Source organism: Micropterus salmoides, unplaced genomic scaffold (assembly GCF_014851395.1).
Source record: "Micropterus salmoides isolate LMB-PRFRI ecotype aquatic unplaced genomic scaffold, ASM1485139v1 Ms_hic_scaffold_1, whole genome shotgun sequence".
NCBI classification, from domain to species: domain Eukaryota; kingdom Metazoa; phylum Chordata; class Actinopteri; order Centrarchiformes; family Centrarchidae; genus Micropterus; species Micropterus salmoides.
In genome coordinates, this window is record NW_024040040.1 from 3851667 (window position 1) to 3876527 (window position 24861).

Sequence of the window (24861 nt, forward strand, 5' to 3'; positions counted from 1 at the left end):
TTTGACCAGTCAACAGTCAAACTGATTAATTGATCTATTGATGACTAATTGATTAACAGAGCGATCGTTTAGGCTGCGTTTGTATAAAATGTTTGGGTAGTTGGCAAAACATATTTTATAAGCTTTTCATATGTTTTATGTGGAAACATCGCTGAGTAATAAAGGAACTGGTAACTAAAGCTGTGAAGTGAAAAGTGCAGTATTCCCAGTAGTATTGCAGTATTGTAGAGGAGCAGAAGTAGAAAGTGGCATGAAGACTCTCGTTTGTAAACAGAATATCGTTAGCGGCGCTGCAGTTTCAGTGCGATGAGAGATGTAAGAAAAACCAAACAGTGAGTGAAGGCGTTCCGTTCTGCCAGGTTCACTTAGTGTTATCATTCCACACATCATGTCGGCAAACCGTTACCACAACAACAGAGAAGCACACACACAAACCACACATGTGATTAAGTAAAAGGCCAAGAACAACACCAGGTGTGCGCAGGTGTGAAATCTCTCTCTGTCTGATGTATCTCAGCGTCTTCTGGCCTTGTTCCTATAATCACGTCTGAACTCTTTGCACTGCTGACCACCGCAGGCTGCCACGAACTATCGAACACAGAAGAGACGATGACGAACTGAATCAGAGAAAGCTACGACAGATTAAAATATTGGGAAAGAAAGAAAACAGAATGACTGATGCTTTTGGCTCAACAATCAGACAAGTGAAACCTCTGAGACTTCCAAATGACAATGATTAAACACACATTCACGGATAAAGATCAGACAGGGTCGTGGTAAACTATGTGTTCATGAAGTCTTGGATACTCTGGAGACGTCTTAACCAAGGGCGCTGAGAGCAAGGGGCCCTGTCGCAAATTGTTTCTATGTTGAGAATCACTGTGTCCAGGCAATTTCCCCTATATTACAACACTTACGGTAAAAAGATGCTTCAGTCATTTCCGTCCACTCCAAGACATCAGGGGCGATTTCAATCTCAAAACGTTTTCCACCAGTTTGCAAAATTTTCAGATTGAACGACATGTTCATCTTACCCCATATGGAAAAATGCCTTCTCCCTAAAAAATTACATTTGATTAAATACAAATTAATTTCTCAACTGTAGCTATTTATTTCACTTTGTGTTACCCTACAGCATGGCCTCCAAAAAAACCTATAAAATATTATTTTATGCATCAGCAAATAGACGTTGAGCTTGGGGGGGGGGCGTCTTACCCCATGCTACATGATTGGTTCTCTTTCTTTACCATCTTCTTTATGAGAGAGGACCAGCAGACGTGCTGCCGCAAATTCATGTCTAAGTGAGATTACTTTACGTCCACAGTAGTCAAACACGCGTTCTGAAAGTGCACGTGAAGTGGTTCATGTGAGGTCTCCGGTCTGTCTCCCGCCTACACTCACACACCTGAATGAACCATGCGCCTTTGGTCTGCACACATCCCAGCTCTCTAAATCCGTCTTACTGATCAACTCTCTTTGTGTGTGTTATGTTTTGGTGCCCAGATCGCTGTGTTTATCTGAAGCCACACACCAAATCAACCACCGTCGCCCGGCAGCCACACGAGTCCTGGCTTCAGGCCTCGACCCGCCTCATAAATAAAACGCCTTGTGTCTTGTTTGTCAAGAGTTTGGAGCAAAAATCAAAACATTAAAAATAATAACCACTTGATATTCTGTTATTCCTCCAGGACAGACACGCTGCTGCATCCTGACAATACGGATATTTGTCTGCAGCTTCATCTGACCTCTTCCACACGAAAACACGTACACAGCTCCTGGCAGTTTGAGGAACAAACTGTGTATTTGTTCTCTCGCATATCTCAGTTTGGACAGCGAGTCAGGGACTTTATGGGAGTTCATTAAAGACATAACGACTGGGAAAAGCTAATGTGAGCGATAATCAATCTGTCAGTGCAGCCATCAGAGGTGTAGTGCTGTTTGTTTAAGTGCTGGAGCAGAACCGTGAGGGACACGCGAGGTGAAGTTGTGGCTTGTTTCGAAGGTTATGTAACCGCTGTGTTGCTACTGTGGCAAGTTTACATACGTTAGTCAACTATAACCGACCGCACAACAAGTGTTAGGCTGACTTTATGAACATCACGCTGAGATTACAGAGCAGCCAGACAAACGTCCACCTCAGCAGCATTAGGTTGTTTTAGCGTGGCATTAAAGGAGACCTGTTACGCTTTTCCACATTGAATGACTTAATGTTACAAAGTCAGATGTTCATGCTGAACACGGCCAAAGCTTCAAATAATGAGGTTAAAGTATTTATGAGAAATCCCTGTGAGCCAAAACCTCAGATTTCCTCCTGTTCTGGATGTTCGCGTTCTGCGCAACCCGTCCTCATCTCAATGCGCCATAACTGATGCGTTCAGAAAGCGTGAGTATTTTACGCTAAAGGCGTCCATTTGAAACGCCACCGTTTGCTACGTCCCAGCAACACAAAGGAGGCTAACCCTGCCTGCTAGTCGACATGCATAAAGTCAGTGACTTTAGGTACTAACATTTCTGATGGTTGTGGTGAGGGTAGGGGGCTTCGGGGGGCCGTCAACACCTTTAACACGAACGTAGCTACCTAGTACTTCTGGTCTGTGTAGGGTACCTTTGGCGTCCCGAGATGAAAACGGCCTGTTCTACGACACACGGAGACAGACGGAGCCGCGGTTCCATATATGGTCATTTGCTCCCACACTAACGCTCAGTCTGCCTGTTCCGCCCAGCAAACAACAGCCTGGTAACATGCTTCAGGTCTTGGCCAATCAGAAGACAGTGGGCTTTGAGAGGGGGGGGCTTAAAGAGACAGGAGCATCAACAGCTTGTTTCAGACAGAGGCTGAAATGAGGGCCTACATGAAGAGCCGGTATAAGAAAACTTGAACTCTGAATCATGCAAAGCTGCCATGCAGGAGTCACAGAACTACAATATAGGGCCAGAAAAGCAGAATAACAGGTCTCATTTAAGCAGTGCAGGTTAAAGTAGTTTGTGTTTCTATCTTTTGCAAACTTGAGTTGAGCGTAGCTCGCTGCGTTCGAAACATCCATTCTGAGGAAAGGTTGCAGAACATCTGGTTTTAGACTCCCCTAAAAATAAATCATAATTTCTGGAATCACTCTCAGGACATTAGATACGCTTAGTTTGAGCCCGATGCTGCTGGTGCAAGGGCGTCACTTTGTGTGGGCGGAGATTAGAGATGTGACAATGCAGAATACTGGGGTCAAGACTAGCAGCAAAGAAATATTCATTGATGATATATAATTCTGGGGAAGATTTTGAGCATTAAGCACTTAATTTCCTGCATTCTGGAGACATTTTCTGCACCAATTTATGGTGAAAAAGGGGAAACAAAATTCAGGTGGCAGGTGACAATTCAGAATAATATAATGCAGTAAATAGTTTTTTTATAGCTTACATAATTTTTTGGGACAATGCAGATCTGTTTTTTCTATATTTACATTGCATGTTTTCTTATTGTGCCAAAAAAATTTTATTACAACATTTGTTATTAACATTTCTCCACAAGAACCTCCTAAACCTCAAATGTTTCTGAAATCGTTCTGAAACCGGAATCTCATGAAATCCATACATGCAAAACAAAAACCGCAGCCAAGACGGACACCTGATGGACCCAACTGAACAGTGACTGAACAGTTTTGAACTTCCTGACTTGATCCACAGCGCCACACAGTGGTCAAAGATTCAAAGTGCACCCTGACAGATTGTGATTTTGGTAGAGAATCTCAGGGAGGTGTTTTGCCCCTGAGAGCTGATGGGAAATATTTGCCTAGAAGAGAGATATGCTTGTTAGTTCCAGGTTATCTGCAGTGGTAGAACAAGGATTTGGATAAAAGTACCACAAGTTACCAATATATGAATGTAAAGACACAGAAATATCTCCTGTGACTGATATCTGAAGTACTTTTACTACCGTTTCTTTAACTACATGAGAGACAGATAATACTTCTCTAGGATTCAGAATGGAGGCATGTTACTTGCAGTATCATAGTGTTGTACTGGTACTTCAACTAAAGTAAAGGATCTGAGTACTTCGTCCGCCTCTACCTGAAAGTGTATTGGATGAAATCACAAGCTGTTTACCTGATTACCTGCTGATGAAGACTGAAGGCTCTTTAAAAACCCTAGCAGGTGGATACTGCATGGTCTGCAATAATTATCTGAATATCAAACAAATGATTGCAGTTTTTGCTCAAACTGTGACACTGATTCTTCTCTGTGGTCATTTTTGAGTTTTTAAAGTTGCATTGCAGCATACTGTTGTTCACAACATCTTTTAAAATGAAAGACAAGGAATCAAATGAACTCGTCAGTTTCAGAAATTATTGTTTTTCCTTTATTGCTTCCATTTCTCAATCTTATGTGTACAGTTTTGTCTATTTACATTTAAAAGTTTCCATTTTCCTGCTTCTTGATTTCCATCTTTCTCATTTTTCTCCGACGTACAAAAGAGCTTTTCGTTCAGTTTCTCACGCTCGTCTCATAATTCCAGTTACACTGTATTAGTTTTATGGTTAATAACATTCGCACAGGAAAGATAATTAAGTTCCTAAAGTCTGAACCTTAAAAATGTACATCGTCTTTGACCGTTATGTCGTCTCACTACCTGCTAACTTGTTAAAAAAAAAAAGACTTGAGGCTCGGTGACTCGTTTAGATGGAGAAGCAGCAACATAAACAAAGGATTATTTACAGTACAGGACAAAGTACATCCCTTATTAATTATAGTGTCGATCTATGTAGCTGGTGAGAACAAATGAGATGCTAATTTCACTTCTAATGCATTTACTTCCCATTCAAAGTTAAAATATTAAATCAGGGTTCAGCATCTTTAATGCTTTATGCTTCTCCTGTTAGATATTTATTGTTAAATGAGATTTACAAACTTAATAGTGCTGATTGCTTAATGTCATTACAATCTTTGATCTTGATTTTCAATGATAGAATTGTATGGATTTGGATGCTGCACCCTGTCAGTCATTACAATGTGGCGTGTAGTAAAACTTGTAATATGGCTGCTTAAATATTATTATTGTTATTATTATCATCATACTATTATAATTACTGTAACATTTACTCTGTGATCTCAAGAAAACCACTTTTTTATATCTCAAATTAAATCAAATGAAAATAATTCCACATCCTCTTCGGTTAAAAGTTGTGTTGTGTCAGAGAGAACATGGATGGTTTTGAATTTAGATGCCTCTTACTAGTGTGAGACAATATAACAAGTCAAACAAAAATTTAATTTATGTCCTTGCAAATAGTGAAAAAAGACAACGCTAAATCAAGCAAAAGACAAAATTAGAACATAAGAACATAATTACGGCAGTTTAACTGAAAGTACATTAACTGCAGGTGTTACTTTTCTGATCACCAGCAAATTATTGTGTCGTCGCAACAAGTTTGTTTTCTTGGAGATCAGATTCTTCAGGCTTCACGTCAGTGTTGCTACGAGAGACGCGTCCTTTAACAGAGAGTGTGCTTCAGTACATTCGATTAAACGCTTCTGGTGCGACGTGTCCGTCGTCACATTCTGTTTACTTCCTGCTGAACCCGAGCGGCGTCTTTAACTTGGCCTGTCCATCAGGAAGTCTCGACCAGCCTCTGACTCGGTCCTCCTTCGATTCCCGGAGACTCGCTGAAAACCCCGTCGTCTTCCTCCTCCTCGCTTCTCCTTCAAAGATGGCGGTCATGGGGGCGGCGTAGAGGCGGCAGCGAGCGGCAAAGCGTCGGCTGGAGGAGCAGGGAGGCGTGAGCGAGCGAGGTCGCAAGGAGGATGAGGAGAGGAAGAAGAAGGGAGAGGAGGAGGAGGTGAGGAGGGGGTGATGAGGCATCAGATCCCGTCGCCTCCATCCGAACATCATGGAGAAGTTCTGACCGCAGAGAGACGCTGGTGTGTCCAGAGCACGGTGGACATTCAAATCACATGTATCCGAGGTTTGGGACAAGCCTGCGGGGTTGACTTCGGGCTGGACTGGTGGCGGTGGCAGCACACTGCGGAGGTCGGCGGTGGTCGTAGGAGACGCAGCGACGCGGAGCCGCTCGACAGCAGAGATTCGAGAAGACGAATCAGCCCGAGTTCCCTTCCTGAGCAGGAGAGCCTTAAAGCTTTCGCTTCTCGCTGATCTTTGACTTCTGAAGGCTCCGGGCCGCTGCAGACGGGGCGAGGGGTCGGTGGGGAGACTGAAGGGGAGGACGAGGAGGACGACGAAGACGAGACACGGCGTCTCTCGTCTTCTGAATCCCTTCTTCCTAGCATCTTCCTCTTTGACCTGAGACAAACAGAAAAACACCCGTCACATCGAAGCTGCCCCCGAGCAAGGCACCCAAGCCGAGCAAAAACATGACTACTGGGTGACCACACAACAAACAAACAAACAAACAAACGAGATTTAAGGAGGTTTCCGGTTTAAGAAGCAGCCTCGTCGGGGAACAACAAAGGCGGAACCGACCAACGCATGGTCAAGACCCCTTGGCGTCGGTTCGTGACGTACTGGGCGAGGGCCTGTAGTGTTTATTTCACCCAGGAGGCCGGTACTCGATCCCCGTGAAACAGAAAGTTGACACTGTTTTTATTGAAGGTAGTGTTTTTTGTAAGTTACAGTAACGTGAACCAAATAATCCAAACAGCATCTCCATCGCGTCTTTAGAAACCACAGATCTGATCTTCCTAAACTTTGGGGTGAATATAGCTGCAAAAAACTTTCTGCCATCCAACAAGTCTAACCGGAGGTTGCGTATTTGTTGTTGCTGACTTGACCGCGGAGCCCTACCTGCGCTAAAGGGTGCTATAAAGCGAAAAGTCTTCACCGAGCGTCCATATGTGACGAACTGGGAGAGAGAAAGAAGAAACTTTGTGCAAAAAGAAAACAGACGGTTTCAAATTAGGGAACAAGGAGACAGGAAGTTTCCATCTAAGGTACAAGAAACAAAAAAGCTTCCTATTTGGGGAACAAGGGAGGAGGGAAGGTCACTGGATTACCCAGGGTCAGGGACTAGACTCCATCCACTACACCGGTCTTTACCTGAGGCCAAACCCCGCCTGCCGGGGCATTCACGCTGTGCCTTCCCACACCGCACTGCTCCACAGAGGCAGAGAGAGGAATGAAGCAGACTCATGAGAACGGGCTGACGGTCGGTACGGCAGCAGCGTGCGGGGCGTGTGCAGCGTGCTCCTACCTGTGGATGACAGCAAACAGGTCCTCTGTGGTTCGAGGTCGACTGGAGACGCACATCTGGTCCGCCGAAACACCGACGAACACGTCAGCTGAGAAACAGAGAGACGATTCAAACGCTTTATTACTTTTCTCTTTCAGAAAACTATGAATTAGAATAAAACGAGTATAAACCAGCAGCCGGCAGAGCAGCACACCCAGTGATTGGGGGGCAACAATTCAAAATATGATTAGTTATGGAAGAACTGACCCTGATATCTGGTACTGAGGGTGCAAACTACCGGGAGCCGGGGGGAGGACACGGGCTTCCCGAGAACACCATATGTGAAATGTGCTATTTTTGCAAAGAATTTCCATTTTGCTATATCTTTATTATGGATGATGCGTAAAATTAGGCTATTTCCTGCCTGAGGGGGATTCATCACTAATGTAAAACCTTCCCTGTACGACTCAGTCTGCACGCGGATTAAATCAGGTCATTGTGGGTCCACATCATGGGCTTCAGGAGGAACAGCTGGTCCCAGGATCCTGTTGTTTCAGTCAGATCTCAGTCAGATAAATGATGTACTAACAGATAAACAAGCACGAGCTGGACTCCAGTAAACAGGACTTACCATCTGGGGGTCCTCCAGCCTCCTTCACCTCCTCTCTTCTCCTCTCTGCTCCCTCACTGCTCCTCTCCTCCTCCTGTATCAGGAGGTCTGGAAGTGACAGCCCCCCCCCCAGGCTCTCCGTGGACAGCGCTCTGCTGAGGGAGAACTTGCTCTGACCAATCAGAGAGCAGGAGCTTTCGGAGTCGCTGGTGTCTCGATCGCACGTCACCCTCACCCTCTCGCTCGTTTGCCTCGTCCTCTCCTTCCCCCCGTCTCGTTCATCTCCAGATGAGGATGAAGATGATGACGACGACGACGACGAAGAGGGAGATGGCTCCTTTTTCGATGACATCATCAGCAGTTGCCTGCCCGGCCTTCTCTTCCTCCTCTTCTTTGCTTTGTCTCTTTTCCTTGAGGTGGACGACATCATCATCATCATCATCGCGGCCGATTTCCTCCCTCTCTCTTCCACCCTCTCTTTCTCCTCTTCCTCTTCAGCCAGCAGTGACCTCATCATCCTCATTTGAAAGAGTTTCTCGTCATCCTTATGAAGTCTTGTCCCGATGATTCCAGCACAACGGGGGTCTGTTGCTCCAGTTTGGGCTCCCCCCGCGTGGCTGGAAGTACCACCATGGACCCCCGAGTTCTCTAAGGTGCTAAAGGCCCCCACAGTCCCCCATGTGTCTGAGGTACCACAGCTCTCCGAAGTACTCATGGTTCCATCGATATTGGGAGCCCCTTTGATCCTCAGGGTCTCTGCGAAACCAATGACTCCCGAGGGGCCACAGTTCCCCAAGGGGCCCCTGGTCCCTATGGATGCCTCCCCTGTACTTTTAGATGCGACGAGCGGTTTGGTTGTTTTGGGTGACGTCAGTGAGACATCTGGCTTCTTGTGCAAAATCTGTGGCTTCTGCCTGTGAGGCGAGCTGGCGGGCGAAGCGACGTCGGCGGGCGAGAGCGGGGCGACGTCGGCGGGCGAGAGCGGGGCGACGTCGGCGGGCGTTATGTTTACAGGCGAAGAAGCAGCAGCATTCACTGAGCGCGCAGGTGAAGTTGTTTCGCTCACTGACTTGTCAGGAATTGCCGTTTTGTCCGCTGTGGTTCGCGTCAAGAGCTTTGGTGAAGGCGCACAGTGGCTCAGAGTTGTGTGCAAAGGTGTGCGGAAGGAATCAGATGGAAATTCTGATTGGCCGTTGAGCCCAAGGGAAGGCGCCGTGATTTGTCCACTGCTCTTCCAGCTACCCAGAATGCAAAGATCAGGCTTCTTTGGGGGAATCGGCTTCTCTGGGGAGCCGAGCTTCCTCGGGCTGCCTGTCTTACAGACGCTGTTACTGTGTGCTGCAGATTCTCCATCAGCTGCACCGTGATTCCACATTTCCGAATTACTCTCGTCATTTGTCTCTACTTCATCTTTGCTCTCCGACAGTATTGTTCCGTTCTTTCTTCGAGGCTCTCGTTTTGTTCCGGAGAGCGTCCAGTATGCAGAATCATTGTGCCTAACATCCTGTTGCTCTGCAGGCTCAGTCAGCTTACTGTCGGTGATCTGTTGCTGGATGACTGTGTTGATGTGGTTTTTGTCAGAATCATAAGACCTTTTGACCCAGGGATTGTCAGGACTGGAGTCTTCATTGTTTGCCAGTGTAGCATACATCTTAGTATCTTCCTTCTCTCGTTCATTGTACTGGATGTCTAGAGGAGTTTCGCCATCGGTCAGCTTAGGCCCAGAGCTGTTCTGGTTAGCTGGAACAGCAACGACGCCTCGCTGGCTCTGAAGATTAGCATAAGATGACTTAGCGTCGGGTGCCGTCACCTCACTTTTTGTTAGGTTATAGTAATCATAATCTGACTTGCATGCAGGCCCATCAGCGTTGGCTGGGCTATAAAGGCTAGAATTACCCATTAATGCTAGTTGTGTTAGCCTCATTGCTACCTGGATCATTTTGTAATCCATTCCTAACTGCTTTAACATCAGCGCTAGTCGGGCAATCAAGATTAGCATTAGCCAACGCAGCATTGTATGCATAAGCTTCTTTGCTCGGTAAAGCGTAGATGGTATTAGCATGGTTAGCATTAGCAGCTGCAGCATTGGCTAGCATGGTGTCAGGGGGCGGGCCTTCCTGGTTCTTGACAGAACGAAGCTTGACGCCCTGCAAAGCTTGGGCAGTGACCAGGAGGCCGGGGGGCGTGGCCACGTTTAAATAGCTATTTGGAGACTTGCCATGGCCTGGGGGGGGGGAGGAGGTGGCAGAGGATACGGGGAGAGAAGGCAGAGGTGGTGGTGGGGGGGGAGGAGGGAGGTCAGCGAATGGGAATTCTGGGATTTCTGAAGAGGGAGGAATTGGAGGAGGTGGTGGGGAGGTTGGGGGAGGAGGGAAGTTGGTTGACGATGTTATGGTGGACACAAAGGAGGTCTGCCTGACGGCGTGGGAGTAGGGGGGAGGAGGAGGCCGACAGAAAGGAGGAAGAGGAGGTGGAGGAGGGAGGGATGAAGGCGGGAGAGGAGGAGGAATGGGGAGGGATGAAGGTGGTAGAGGAGGAGGAGGTGGAGGAGGCGGGGGAGGGGGAGGAGGAAGAGAAGGTGAAGAAGAAGGAGCAGCAGAGAGTTTGGTTAAAGGAGCAGGGGGGCAGGACTGAGGAAGGGAGGAGCGGGAGGAGGGGAGGAGTGAATGGGGGAGTAGAAGACAGGAGGCAGAGGAGAGGAAGATCCTGGTAGAGGAGGAGGAGGAGGAGGAGGGAGAAGTGGATGCCTGGCAGAGGATTCTGAGGAGGTGCAGGAGGAGAGGGAGGAGGTGGAGGAAAATGAGGAGGAGAGGGAGGAAAAGAGTGATGACTTCCTCTCGGCACCGGCGGCTTTGGCCTCCCTTCGCCCCGAGACGTCGTCCCGGGCAGGCAGGAGACAGCAGGGGACAGAGGGAAAGAAGAGGAGCGTAAAGAGGAGAAGGGGGAGGTCGCGGGGAGAGGGAAGGCTTCGGGCTTGCTGCGAGAGGAGAGGAGGGGGTGAGGGGTGAGGACACGGGTGTGCCTGGAGTGGGGGTGTTAGACTGGCTGGAGTAGCCACTAGAGGGCGAAGCGAGCCGCTGCAGCCCGGCCGCGGAAGAGCCAGCTGGAAGGGGGTTTAGGGTAAATCTTAGCCCCTCCTCCTCTGAGCCTGGAGACCCAGGGGCGACGGCGTGGGAGGGGCTGGGACTTGGCGGCACGTGCTCGGACGGAGGATAGTCAAAGGAGATTTCCGCCTGGCAGTCCGGGCTTAAGGGTTCAAAGGTTGTGACTGTCCCACAGTTAAGCCCACTCTGGCGTCTTCTGAGGTTGCTCCGGGGCACCCAGGGGTCATCGAAGGCCTGTGGAGAGGAGGTGGGCTTACGCTCCAGAAGGGGGCTCCGCTCCACACGGGGACTGGACGAGGAGCGGGAGGGTTTGCTACGACCCGGACGGCGCCTCAGGGAGTCAGAGCGCAATGGCGGAGGAGGCGGCCGCTTGGACTTGCGGAGGGAGATGCAGCGGGTGATGGAAGACGAGTAGGAGGAGGAAGTGCTGGACTTCCTTTTCTCCTGCATTGGCCTGGGAGAGGAGGTCATTTTCTCTGAACACAGAGAGGTGCTGTCAGTGTGAGAGGGCGAAGAGCGAGCGGAGGAGAGCAGGGGATCACAGCTCCAACCTTCCCCAGAAAGACACCTCATCTCCTGGGTGATGCCGCTGTGGACGCTGGAGCTGCGGGACAGGGGCCGGTAGCTCCATGCCTCCTCATCGTAGGAGCATTGGGTATCCTGGTAACTAAACTGAGACTCTGAGTCTGCGATGGAAGAAGAGGATAGGTATTGGGAGGAGGAACGGGAACTGGGATGTTGGGCAGCCTCATTCAGGGACTTATCTCCGGGGTAAGACCACTCTGATTTTAGAGCACGGCTTGGGGTGCGAGGGAGGGAGGAGGAGACCGGGGAGGAAGGAAAGGAAGAGGATGAGGAGGAAGGTGACAGGGGGATGACTCTGGCAGTGGGGTCAAAGGGCAGCAGGGGCTGGAGGTCACTGGGGAAACCCTGTAGATCCTGTGACAGGAGAAGAAAACAGGAAAGAGGGAAAGAGTCTTACTTTTTGTTTTAGTCACTGAGCTACTTGTGACAACAATTTCTCCTGAACTGACCTGGCAGCACGATGAGGAGGCACTGAGCGTCCTGTAGGAGGCGCTGTTACAGCTGGCCTCGGAGTTCAGAGACGAGTTGGTTCCCGGACGGGGGAGGCTGTGGATCTCCGAGGGGGATGAGCAGCAGGAGATGGCGTGGTCGTGACAGGGTTTGACAGGAGGAGAGGAGGTAAGGGAGGCCATGAGGCTGGACATCCCCTCCCCTCTTGGAGCTCGGATCCTCCTCACTGATGACTGCCCCTCCTGTCTGACTTCTCCCCTCTCCTTTTCTTTCACCTCCTGCCCTGTACTGTTCTGTTGGTGGGCAGGTGGACTCACGGCGGAGAACTGAACAGGAAGAACCAAAGAGACCAAAGGCGAGTCTGGAGAGACAGAGAGGAGTTAAAGGAAGAGGAGAAGAAATGCTTTGCCACAAAACAGAGGTGAACAAATGGTTGAGTGCTGCAAGAAGTGATTGATGAACGGATAATGAAAGGGTGAAACTTATACCAAGCTTCCGGTTGACATCATCGGACATCCCAGTGACTCTCTTGCAGCGGCTCAGGTTCCGGGGGCGCCGGGATAACGAGTCCGCGTTGGAAGCCACTCTTCGAAAACTGGCCTGACGATCAAAACTCTGTCCTAAAGTGCGTGTATGCATGAAAACACCCACAACAAACCCCTCTTAGTCAATGAATTAGTGGAACAAGAGATGTCAGTTTAAAAGGTTCCAAGTCCGCTGGAGTACTGAGCCAGAGTCAAACTCTCAAAATCTGACTTCAGTCCGGTGTTGGAGTCGAGTTTCAGGTCTGAGTCATGTTTCAGGGCCCATGTGAGTCCAAAGTCTGCGTTAAATCTCTAAGTCCTAATTTTCCAAGTTGAGTTTCAAGTCAGAGTAAAGCCCAAAGTAGAGTCTCAAATCCAAATCAAGTTGATACTTGACATAGACTTTCAAGTCTGAGTCGAGTGTCAAGCGAGAGTTGAGTCCTGTATCAAATAAAGGCCTCTTTAAGGATAAGTTGAATCTCACATATAGATCTGACTCCAGTTACCTACCTGTTATATTGATAGGGACTATGTCAGCTGCGACTGCCTCGGCCTGCTGCCTCATCCTCTCCTCCGGTGTTGGAAGCCGGGGGGGCGGCTCCATCTCATCCTCGACCGCTGGCTCGTAGGTGGGGGCAAAGACATCCCAACAGGAGGTGCGGTGGACCGGGTTGAGGACCAGTGGGGTCAGGGGTCGCGTGTTGTTCAAGATAAACTTCTCGTCTTCATCCGAGAAAGCTGAGGACTGAGTACACACACACAAACTGAAAGAGTCAAGTTTAACTCCAGTGAACTGCAGTTTAAGCTTGTAGAGGAAGGTTTAACCACAGCAGAGTCACATTTAAGACCAAGTATGGTTTAACATGGGACAACCTTGAACACAGGATAGATTGGTCTTGCCTGATGAAACCTGGTGTCAAGTTTAAATACATGGACTACTTTAACACCAGTTGGTCCAACAGTACATAGTGTAATCCTCAGAGTTTACCAGGTCAAACTCTGTAGAGTTAAGTTTCTCACCAGATAAATCCAGTGTAGCCCTGCCTGAAAGAGTCAGGTAAACCGCCATGTGTAGGTTAATCTCGTGGAGTCTGGTTTAACCCAATGGAGTCCAGATTAACAGCAACAAGGTTTAATTTAACCCTAGTGTAGTTTGGTTCTACGTGGTAGTGTTAACCCCAGTGGCGCGTGTAGATTAATTGTAGGTGGGCCTTGTAGTTTAAGTTTAAACACTTAAATTTTATTTATATGACCATTATTTAACTAGGAAGTCACATTCAGGTTAAAACCTTTTTTACAAGTGAGACCTAATCAAGACAGGATCAGATAACAGGATCTAAAAGATAACCAAGCAACAATAAGAACCAATCACAACAACATCATTAGGTACAACATTTTGTACCACACTAAGACACAGCACAACAACACAACATTTAGGTATTACATACCACCCTACAGGAAAACTTGAAAGTTTAAACTCATAAGCCTCTTCTGTTACCTGGTAGAGTGGCGTTTAACCCCAGTAGAGTTTTATCCTAGTATAACCTAGCTGAACCTCAGTAGTGTGGAATTAACTTCATTACACTGTTTTCATTTGGTAAAGTCAAGTTCACCCCCAGCAGAATCTAGTTTAAGATGGAGTGGTCAGATTTAAACCCAGTGGAGTCTGGTTTTGTCCTAGTAGAGTCTAGTTGTACCCCAGAAGTTTGGGATTAACTGTATTTTAGCTTGGTCAAGTCAAGTTTAACCACAGTAGAGTCTAGTTTAAGATGGAGGGGTCAGATTTAAACCCAGTAGAGTCTGGTTTTGTCCTAGTAGAGTCTAGTTGTACCCCAGAAGTTTGGGATTAACTGTATTTTAGCTTGATCAAATCAAGTTTAACCACAGTAGAGTCTAGTTTAAGATGAAGGGGTCAGATTCTGGTTTTGTCCTAGTAGAGTCTAGTTGTACCCCAGAAGTTTGGGATTAACTGTATTTTAGCTTGATCAAATCAAGTTTAACCACAGTAGAGTCTAGTTTAAGATGGAGTGGTCAGATTTAAACCCAGTAGAGTCTGGTTTTGTCCTAGTAGAGTCTAGTTGTACCCCAGAAGTTTGGGATTAACTGTATTTTAGCTTGGTCAAGTCAAGTTTAACCACAGTAGAGTCTAGTTTAAGATGGAGTGGTCAGATTTAAACCATGTTAAGTCTGGTTTTATCCTAGTAGAGTCTAGTTGTACCCCAGAAGTTTGGGATTAACTGTATTTTAGCTTGGTCAAGTCAAGTTTAACCACAGTAGAGTCTAGTTTAAGATGGAGGGGTCAGATTTAAACCATGTTAAGTCTGGTTTTATCCTAGTAGAGTCTAGTGAAGCCTAGTTGGGTGTGACTAGGATAGCACTCTAGTTTAGTCTAGTTCATTCTAGTCTACTTGAGTCCAGTTCCATCCATGGTTACCTTTCTCCTCCAAACTGAAAACTTGAAACAAACTGAAAAGCAGGACTGAGTGAGAAAGTCCAGGACTCTGGCCCTCTGAGAGGAGGGAAAACAGTAGAGATGGAACAGGGGTGGAAAAAAGAAATGAATAAAAGAAGCGTAAATGAGCGAGCACGAGAAATTAGACTCTTTGTTAAACAATGACGACATCTGCTGGTATATAAATTTAATAGTTCACTCTGATTCGTGTCAGAGAGCCAACCCACCTTTACACCACAGGTAAGTACTTCAGTTTTGAGTTACTTCAATTTTCTCCTACTACTCCACTACATTTAACTTACTTTAAAGTATGTGTGTTGAGAAAACTCCTCTTTCTCAACCAAGCTAAACAAAACACATTAAAACACATTGCATTTGATGAAAAGAGCGTTGGAACGAAGCTGGAAACGGGGCTGTTGTTGACATTTTGGAGATACATTTTATTTTCTTGTTAAACATGAAAATGTAATCTAGTAGGAACGTTTTAACCTGTTTTTCATAAATCTAACACTGCAACCTGCCTTATTTTGTCTTGTTTCATGAGACAGAACAGACCGACATATTCTCACAAAACTACTACAACAAACATATGTTTATGTAAAAAACTATATTTAACAGACCCACTATGACAGCAACGATTCTCCAAAATTAGTTATTTAATACTTAAAGTACATTTTGCTATTGAATTTGTAATGTTGCGTCATATACATGTCTCCTGTATGAAAGAGGGAAAAAGCCTCATTAATATTCATGAGTCAACACTGTATGCATATCAATATCATGTGTTTGTGTGTCACAAACCATCCGCCTGCTTTTGTCCTTCCACCGCCGGCGTGTAGTTCTGCCCTCTGATTGGTCGAGCCCAGAGGAGGATGGACTCGGTGGGCGGGGCTGCGAGCTGCCGGGTCGGCTGTAACCATGCTGAGTCAGCCTGTTAGACACTACACACACACATTCACACATATGAGAGAACAGAAGCTCCATGAGACACTAAACAGGCTCATATAGCCAATAATCAATAAGACATCTAATGCAAAGAATCAGTCAATATTCCAGACACCTTTTTGATTCTTTACCTTAAGATAAGAAAATAATTACGGTGTTTTACTGCAGTAAATCAATGAATCAGCTGAAAAGGTGTGAGCTTCTGATGCGGATTCCTCTTAATCAACACAGTCTATTCAGCATTAATCAAGACAGCTGAAATGAAAGGAAGTCCTTTGTCTGGGAACTGTGGCGGCGGAGGCGAGGAGGGTGGGGGGGGGTTGACATGTGGCACTGCAGCTGCTGTGATGCAGTCTGCAGACCCCTGCAGCTCTCAGCGTTCAATAGTCGAATTAATCAGTGAGAGACACACCAGAATAAGAGCTTTTAAATGTCTGTTCATCAGGATCCAAGGTGTCAAATGTGACGCAAATAACGGATCTGAAAACTGTGCAGCATCATGCAGAACGGCCCCTTTACAATAATATAGATTAGATTAGTGATTCATTAACGTGTTCATCGCTTTAATCCTGCAGCTCGTTTTAATGACTTTCTGAATAAATCATGATATTTATAATAAAGCCATAATTATATTCTGCAGTAAAAAGTGCAGTATTCCCTGAAATGTAGTGTAAAATGACTTTATACTCCAACACACTCTGACTCCACCTCCTCACATATAGACGCTTGGTCAAGACCCCTTGGCGCCGCGTCTTCACGCCCTGGGTAACACTTCAGTGTAGTTTTTTGAATGAATGAATCCACATGAGGTGCTGCTCAGAGTAAACTACAGCGTGTGTGTTCGTGCTGGATTAATTACCACCGTTCCTCCCCGTTGACCTCTGACCTTGCAGATCATCTGCGCTGCCGGACCGTCTTTTCCCGGGGATGAAGAGCAGACCCTGCTGGGGCTTCTGGGTAGTGTAGCGCACAGACCACTTGCTGTCCCCGTCCCCGGCTGCAGAGACAGAGAGCACAGCGCAGTGAGCGTATTTAATCTGGTTTCAGCAGATTCACACAGAAACGGAGACGATCAGCACTCCTCAAGGTCACCTCACAGGGCTTTTATTGTGAAGGAGCAGCAGACTGATTAGCAGCGGTATCTAGAGGACAGATGTGCGGACAGATGTGAAGCAGAGTGTCAGCTTACTGCAGTTTAGCGCCGACATATTTCACAAACTCATTTATCATGAATCTAGAGAGACAAAGGAAGAACTTTGGCGTTCGGAGGATTTAATCAGTGACTAAACTACAAAACACAACTCCTCATGAGGCCGCTCAGAAACACCGGTGGACACTAACTACTTTTATTTTTAATACATTTTCCTGATTATATACTTACATACTTTTCCTTTGCAACATTTTCAATGCAGTACTTTTCCTTGCAGCAGAGTATTTAACAGTATGGTATTAATACCTTTACTTCAGTAAAGGATCTGAATACTTTGTCCACCACTGGTCAAACCCACCGCAGTACTACAAACCACCATTTGACACGTTAAAGTAGAGACACGGGTCGCTTTGATGAATTTAAAGCCGTCTCGCTGTGAGGATTTAATCTGTTTTGGCTGATGTGGTCTGATCCATCGATCGCTTCCTCGGCTCTAATCTACCAGATCTGCTCCTGATAAACAGAATCAGATCATTTTTAAACTGAAGTCAGAAAAATTAAATCTGATATTCACATTTCAGCCTCCTGAAGGCTTCAGACCCCCTCAGAGACACTGATCACACGTCATAAACACACGTATTGATTATTGACCAGCTGTCGCAGCCTCAGAGCTCACTCAACACGTGCGTCTCCGCGCTTTCACGGTAATTATTCAAGAACCATCAGGTCTGTCACAGCGAGAGTAACACTGGAAGAGAGAGGACACCTCTGTCTTCGTTTACATGTATAAACTGTCAATGAAGAGTGAAATTTAATTAGTGGGAATTAAAGACGTTTTAAACAATAATTTTGCTGCTGCTGATGCTGAGAAGGTACCAGGAGTCCTCTGGGAGGTTCAAATGGTCCTGGAGGAGGTTCCAAGGGTCCTGGAGGAGGTTCCACAGGTTCTTCAGGGGGTTAGATGGGTCTGTAAGAAGGTACCACCAGTCCTTGAGAAGGAGAACTGGTTGTTTGGGTTCTTTTTAAGGGGTTTCAAGGCTGAGTCCTTGAGAGAAGTTCAAATAGTACTTGTAGAGGTCCCAGGGTTGCTGATAAGGTACATCCTTGAGGAGCCTGATATGTTAGTTGAGGAGGTCCTCAGGGTCCTGGATAGGGTGCTTGAGAAGACCCCAAGGGCCCTTCAGAAGTCCCACAGGTCTTTCAAGACACTCACATGTTCCTTGAGGAGGTACCAAGGGTCCTGGAGAGGGTGTTTTGGGTCCTTGAGTAGACCCAAATGGTCCTTCAGAAGTCCCTGAGGTCTTTAAAGAGGCTCAAATGTTCCTTGAGGATGTACCAAGGGTCTGAAGAGGGTGCTTCAAGTCTTAGAGAAGACTCAAATGGTCCTGGAGATGGTTTTACAGGTCCCGGAGAAGACCCAAATGGGCCTTGAGAAGTACCAGTGGTCTTTAAAGATGCTCAGATGGTCACTGAGTTGGTTATAAGGCCCTTGAAGAGGATCCTGGAGTCCTTGAGGAGGTTCCAGTGGTCCTTGAGTCAGGTCTCTGCATTGTTGCTATGGTTACTTGCAGTCTAACACACCTTGAGCTCTGATTTAGGAAGGTGGTTAAGCCATTAACGTACACCAGACAGCCAATCAGAGAGCTGCGTTCTATGGAGGTCGTCTTTAGAGAACTACCATTCTCTCTCTCTCTCTGTATAACACAGGTGATGCTCTCTCGCCCAGCAGCAGATATTAAATCACACACTCACCTCGGGTCTTGTTGAGATATCTGAGGACGGACTTGATCGCCGCTCCGATCAGAACCATGACGACGCCACGCACACACAAGCAGGACACACACACCGCCGAGGCTGCAGCAGACAGAGCAGCAGCAGTAATGCAGCGTCTCCTCCCCTCGCTCTCCCGTCTGTACTCGCCACTCGCTCTCTCCCTTTCTTTATTTCACACACACACACACACACACACACACCATGTTGGCAGCGAGCCAGCACACAAGTGTGTCCTTCATGTGTGTCGCCAGGTGATGAAGGTTACCCACAAACACACACACGAACCGTGAATCATGAGGCTTTGTAGATGAAGGGAGATGAAGAAAGTGTGAGCGTTCATCTTTTATTCTCTGTGTTCTCCGTCTGTGTTCTTCTGTTCTCGCATTTCTAACTTTGTGAGGACCAAACCGAACGAGGACACGCCATTTCCACCTCTCGCCGCTAGTTTGCAAGTCCGGGACGAACGTTAGGGACTGGAATGAAATTAAGGAGGGTCCTGGAGTCACTGAAGTGGCTTCAAGGATCCTTTAATTGTATCAGAGGTCCTGAAATGGTTCTTGAGGAAGTCTGTGGGTGCTTGGGGGGTCTTTAAGTCTTTTCCACAGATCCTTGAAAAGGTATCTGAGGTCCTTGAAGACAAATCAGGGGTGCGTGAGAAGGTACAAGAGGTCCTTGAGGACATATCAGGGGTGCATGAGAAGGTACAAGAGGTCCTGGGGGAGGTTTAAATGGTCCTTGAGGAGGTCCGTGGGTGCTTGGGCAGGGTATTTAAGCCTTTGAGGTTGATCCACAGGTCCTTGATAATGTATCATAGGTCCTTGAGGACATATCAGGGGTGCATGAGAAGGTACCAGAGGTCCTTGAGGACATATCAGGGGTGCTTGAAAACGTAGCACCTGATAATAATACACCTGTACTGCAACTGTTACTGCACCATTAATCTCCATGGTAACGCGCAGCTGTTATGGTGGTTGATGGGGTTGAGGATCACCTTCATCATCACCTTCATCACCAGTCAAACTGGGACAGCTCCCGTCTGTAAGTGTGCCAACTATCTGGGCCATTGGAGCAGCTAATTAATCGTGTCTTCATTCCTGACAGCCCGTCTGTCCGTCGCCACCTCGCCGCCGTTTTAATTAGTTTAATTAATTAGACAGTAAGTAGGCCGCGCTGTCGTTACGCCACACTGTGTATATTTATAGTTAACAACATGTTCAACTCTGAACTCTGAGCTGATAAGAAAAAGATCTGTTTCTCTGCTGTCCAATCAGATGAGCGGGGGGCGGGACTTCCTGTGTGACCATGACCATAGACTGTATAAAAGAAGTGGACGTAGTCATGGTGACGTCACCCGCTGGTTTGTGGACTGCCGCTTTGAAGGCTCGAATTTGACCGATAGGGCGCCGCCATGTTGGGTTTTTGCTACCAGCGGCACCGGACGTGACCATATTTGGACGAGACGGCGGAGCTAACGGCCGTGTGCGGAGCTAGCTAGCTTGTTTAGCTAGGTGCATCTGTAACTCGCGTTAGCGTCATTTTAACAGGGCTGAGAAAGTGAACAGCCGACTCCTAATAAGCTTTTTCAACGGCGCTGGTTAAACACAGCGCCGAGTCACTGTAGCCCGATTGACAGGTCGCCATGGTAACGACTTGTCAATCACAGATACTCTAAATGGGACCATAATTTACTAAATGAACATCATGCTGGGTTGAAGACTTGAAACCATAAACTCCTCAGGAAAGCGGCTTCACGTCTCAGACCGGATCACTTTACGGTCTAAAATCAATCCAACTTCCTGTTTTAGATTGACGTCATGGAGACAGTCAGGCACCAGTGGTGAAGCTAGCAGCTAGCAGGTAGCAGCTGTTGCTGTAAAGCCTGTTCATCTGCCATTTTAGGAATTAGCCGTTAGCCTAGCGCATGTAGCTGCAGCTAATCCCCTCCCACAGACACAGGAGATTATTCTACACACAGGGGAGCTAATTAGTGGAGAACACAGAGAGTCAGTGTGTGTTAGTTAGCTTTACTGTGTTCTGCCTCTTATCAGAGCAGCGATTCATTATTGATGAGACAGTAACACACAGAGTTATCAGATCTGCAGGCACAGAGCAGCTCTGATGAAGAAGCTCGGCAGCAGACCCGTTTCACAGCAGACGTGTGTCACGTTAGCGATAACTTAATTAAAATGTAAACCTCATTAATGTCATTAGCTCCACTTCAGGTGCTCCTGCTGTGACAAATAACAAGCTCTGCTGGGACCAATCAGGACCGCACACACACAGATCCAGGAAAATGTGACGAATCAAAAACAAAACATGGCTAACCAGGCTAGCTGAAATAATTCAGGGACAAACTGAGCCAAATAATGGCAGCTGGGAACATTCAGGACCCATTAAAAGGCCAAACTAGGCTAGATGGGATTGGTAAAACCAAACATAGCTCAAGCTGGGACCATTCAGGACCAAGTAGGACCAACCAGACTAGCTAGGATAATTCAAAACCACACAGAGCCTGAAATGATTTAGGCCCAAACTGAGCCAAATAAAGTGTAGCTACGAACTTTCAGGACTAAACAGAAACAAACCTGGACCACAAAGAGTCACGTTAGGGTAGCTGGGAACATTCAGGACCACGAAAAGTCCAAACTAGGCTAGATTAGGACCATTCAGGACCATGTTCGGTCAACCTGACTAGGCCCTGAAATTATTCAGGGCCAAATTGAGCCAAATAATGGCAGCTGGGAACATTCAGGACTAAACAAAAACAAATCTGGAGCCACTAAGGACCGGACAGAGTAAAACCTGGGTAGCTGGGGACACTTGGGACCACACAGAGACACGTTAGGCTAACTGGAATCGTTCAGGACTAAACTGGGCCAAATAATGGCAGCTGGCAGCACGGGGACCATTCAGGACCAAACAGAGCTACACCAGCTGGGAAAGACCAGTACTTGTAGTGTTAGAAGTACTAGTAGTAGTACTACACCAAGACAGTCCACACAAACACATAACCTACTACCCAGAATTCCTTGCAGTACCTCTACGTAGAAGGGGCGTGGTTTGTGTGGCTTCCAGCCCGGAGCTCCTCCCTTGGCGGGGTCTGAAGCAGAAGAAGCTTGTCTTGCGCCTCCTGCTGGGCCGGTAGCGGTACTGCGGCGGGACCTCGGGCTCCCTGAGGGATGCGGTCCGATGGGAGGCGAGGGGGCGGGCAGGGTGTAGCAAGGGCGGGGCTCAGGGGTGGGGGGCGCTGACGTGGTTCTGCGCCGCTGGGTGAGGACCGGGCAGGTGGAGCGTGGCGGATGGAGCGGTGGGGGTGGCGTGTTGGGCTTCCTGTAAGCTTCAGGAGCGAGAAAAAGTTTCCCGTGAGCCTCCGGAGGAAGAGAAGGGTGGACGTGGGGTCGTGGCGGGAGGTGCTGGCGGCGGTACCAGGGGCTGTTGCCTGGATACTGAAGGTGAGGTGGGAGGGGCTTTCTGTCACCTGAGGGCATCCCAGGCCTGGCGGCACCACCTGCATTCAGCCCCAAGATGGCGTCGTGGTGTTGGTGGATTTTGGCGCTGAGGAGGCGACGACGCAGGCTGCCCTCCGTCTTGGGCTGCAGGACGACCATCTTGCGTGGAAGAAGCTCGTCCCGCTCGTCATCGGGACCCCCGTTCCAGCAGTGCGACGCCCCCCCAGGCCCCGCCCCCTCACCGCCCAGACACTCCACATATGAAATCATCTTGTCCTGACGGCTGATTGGCTGTTAGATGTCCGTCCTCAGGACAGATCCGAGACGATGAACATGACAAAAACTATTCCCTCATTAACCATCTTTTCACAACAAAAGCCCTAGAGCCCTTCCAACCCTTCATAATAAAAGCCCCTTGTATGTTTTTTCCCCTCAAGTTCAACTCAGCTTCACAATAAATGTCCAAACAGCAATCAGTCCTTTAAAAAAAAAAAGGTATTTCCTTAAAATAAAAACCTATTAAACCCGATTTTTGATCCTTAATGTGAAAAAGGAGCTACGTTTGGTGATTCCTTCAAAGTAAAAGCCCAGAGTTCAAGCAAATAAATGTTTGAAAAAGCTTCAGGTCTTCAAAAAAACCCTCAATGTTTCAATACTTCGCAGTAAAATTTGTGTTTTTTAACTCAACATAGCAATATTGAATAAACACCTGTACACAGCTTCAAAATAAATCCACAAAATGTAATTTTTCACAATAAAACAATTCACAAAAAGAGTCTTTCAGAGTAACAACACAAACTTGTGTTGACCGCTACTGGTTGAAAAACAACAGCCAGTGCTCAAAAGCTCAAACATGCTCCAGCTGTCCTCAAAATGGGTTCAAGACACGTACACAGAAAGTCGACCTTTCACAATAAAAGCTCAAAATACTTCACAGTGAAGATTCAGATTTGGCTTCAACATCCACATAACAGCTTAAAAACTTCAGTCAGCCACAATTAAAACTTTCAGCAGCTCCACGTGACTTCTTCTATTCATTCCTTCACAATAAAAACGTCAGACTTGTCACCACCAAAAGCAAAGCCAAACCTCTCTCCCAGCTTCCACAAGTCCAAAAACATGTCAACAGTAAACGTGATATTCCTTCACTGGCGTTGACTGTGTGCGGCTGAGTTTCCTCTCTGCGTCTCTAATCTTCTAACAGGGATTATCCAGGTCTGCAGATGGCCTGTGAGAGGCAGGTATTTACCTCAACACATGTTGCTTGTTGCTGTATTACTGTGTCGAACTGCTATATTTGGATCCCGGCATCACACAACAGAAGGTCAATGCTGAGCAGAGTTTCCTCACTCTTTGATCCTGTGTCTACGGTTTCACAATAAAATGAAAAGGTCCTGTGTGTTTGCATCAAAGCCTGATTCATCTTATTCCTCTGTGCCACAGTTTCTCATCACCTGATTCACAAATTCCACATTTTATTTATGGGATTTTAAGAAAACAACAGATCCTGCTCTCCACCTAAAACTCAACTACCTCTAACTCATGATCCACCTTTCGTCTGCGCAAACTAACGTACATAACAGCCATTTTGTGAATCTGCTTTCATATTTTTAAATATATGATATATTCATATCACATTTCCAATTGTTTTGTATCACCTTGGGTACTCCTTTAGTGTCCTTTATTTGACATGTTGGGCTCTGGTGAGACTTTCAAAATAAAAGTAGGCGTTAACGTTGCGTCGCGGTTTGGTTAGGTTTAGGAAAAGATCAGGATTTTAGTTGAAAAAAAGTTACTTGCGTCAGTTAGCTTATGTTAGTTAAATAACGTTACTTGCGTCAGTTAGCTTATGTAAGTTAAATAACGTTACTTGCGTCAGTTAGCTTATGTAAGTTAAATAACGTTACTTGCGTCAGTTAGCTTATGTAAGTTAAATAACGTTACTTGCGTCAGTTAGCTTAAGTTAAATAACGTTACTTGCATCAGTTAGCTTATTAAGTTAAATAACGTTACTTGCGTCAGTTAGCTTAAGTTAAATAACGTTACTTGCATCAGTTAGCTTATGTAAGTTAAATAACGTTACTTGCGTCAGTTAGCTTATGTAAGTTAAATAACGTTACTTGCGTCAGTTAGCTTATGTAAGTTAAATAACGTTACTTGCGTCAGTTAGCTTAAGTTAACGTTACTTGCGTCAGTTAGCTTATGTAAGTTAAATAACGTTACTTGCGTCAGTTAGCTTATGTAAGTTAAATAACGTTACTTGCGTCAGTTAGCTTATGTAAGTTAAATAACGTTACTTGCGTCAGTTAGCTTATGTAAGTTAAATAACGTTACTTGCGTCAGTTAGCTTATGTAAGTTAAATAACGTTACTTGCGTCAGTTAGCTTAAGTTAAATAACGTTACTTGCATCAGTTAGCTTATGTAAGTTAAATAACGTTACTTGCGTCAGTTAGCTTAAGTTAAATAACGTTACTTGCATCAGTTAGCTTATGTAAGTTAAATAACGTTACTTGCGTCAGTTAGCTTATGTAAGTTAAATAACGTTACTTGCGTCAGTTAGCTTATGTAAGTTAAATAACGTTACTTGCGTCAGTTAGCTTATGTAAGTTAAATAACGTTACTTGTGTAGCCAAAAAAAAAAAA

General features: G+C 46.5%; 3 protein-coding genes across 3 annotated transcripts in view; all 3 read right to left on the bottom strand.

The window, feature by feature from the left end:
• LOC119916213 (NLR family CARD domain-containing protein 3-like) overlaps window positions 1-24861 on the bottom strand; it is a 795320-nt gene that overhangs the window by 210574 nt on the left and 559885 nt on the right.
• tbx19 (T-box transcription factor 19) overlaps window positions 1-24861 on the bottom strand; it is an 81801-nt gene that overhangs the window by 47843 nt on the left and 9097 nt on the right.
• LOC119904574 (NHS-like protein 1) lies at window positions 4325-18979 on the bottom strand. The gene is given in 14 exon segments (XM_038721371.1): window positions 4325-6198; window positions 6201-6289; window positions 7197-7284; window positions 7807-9715; window positions 9807-10200; window positions 10404-10623; window positions 10626-10661; window positions 10772-11828; window positions 11924-12285; window positions 12413-12544; window positions 12959-13193; window positions 15702-15841; window positions 16705-16842; window positions 18748-18979. Coding segments are annotated over 14 exon segments (5502 nt in total). The 5' UTR covers window positions 18806-18979; the 3' UTR covers window positions 4325-5554.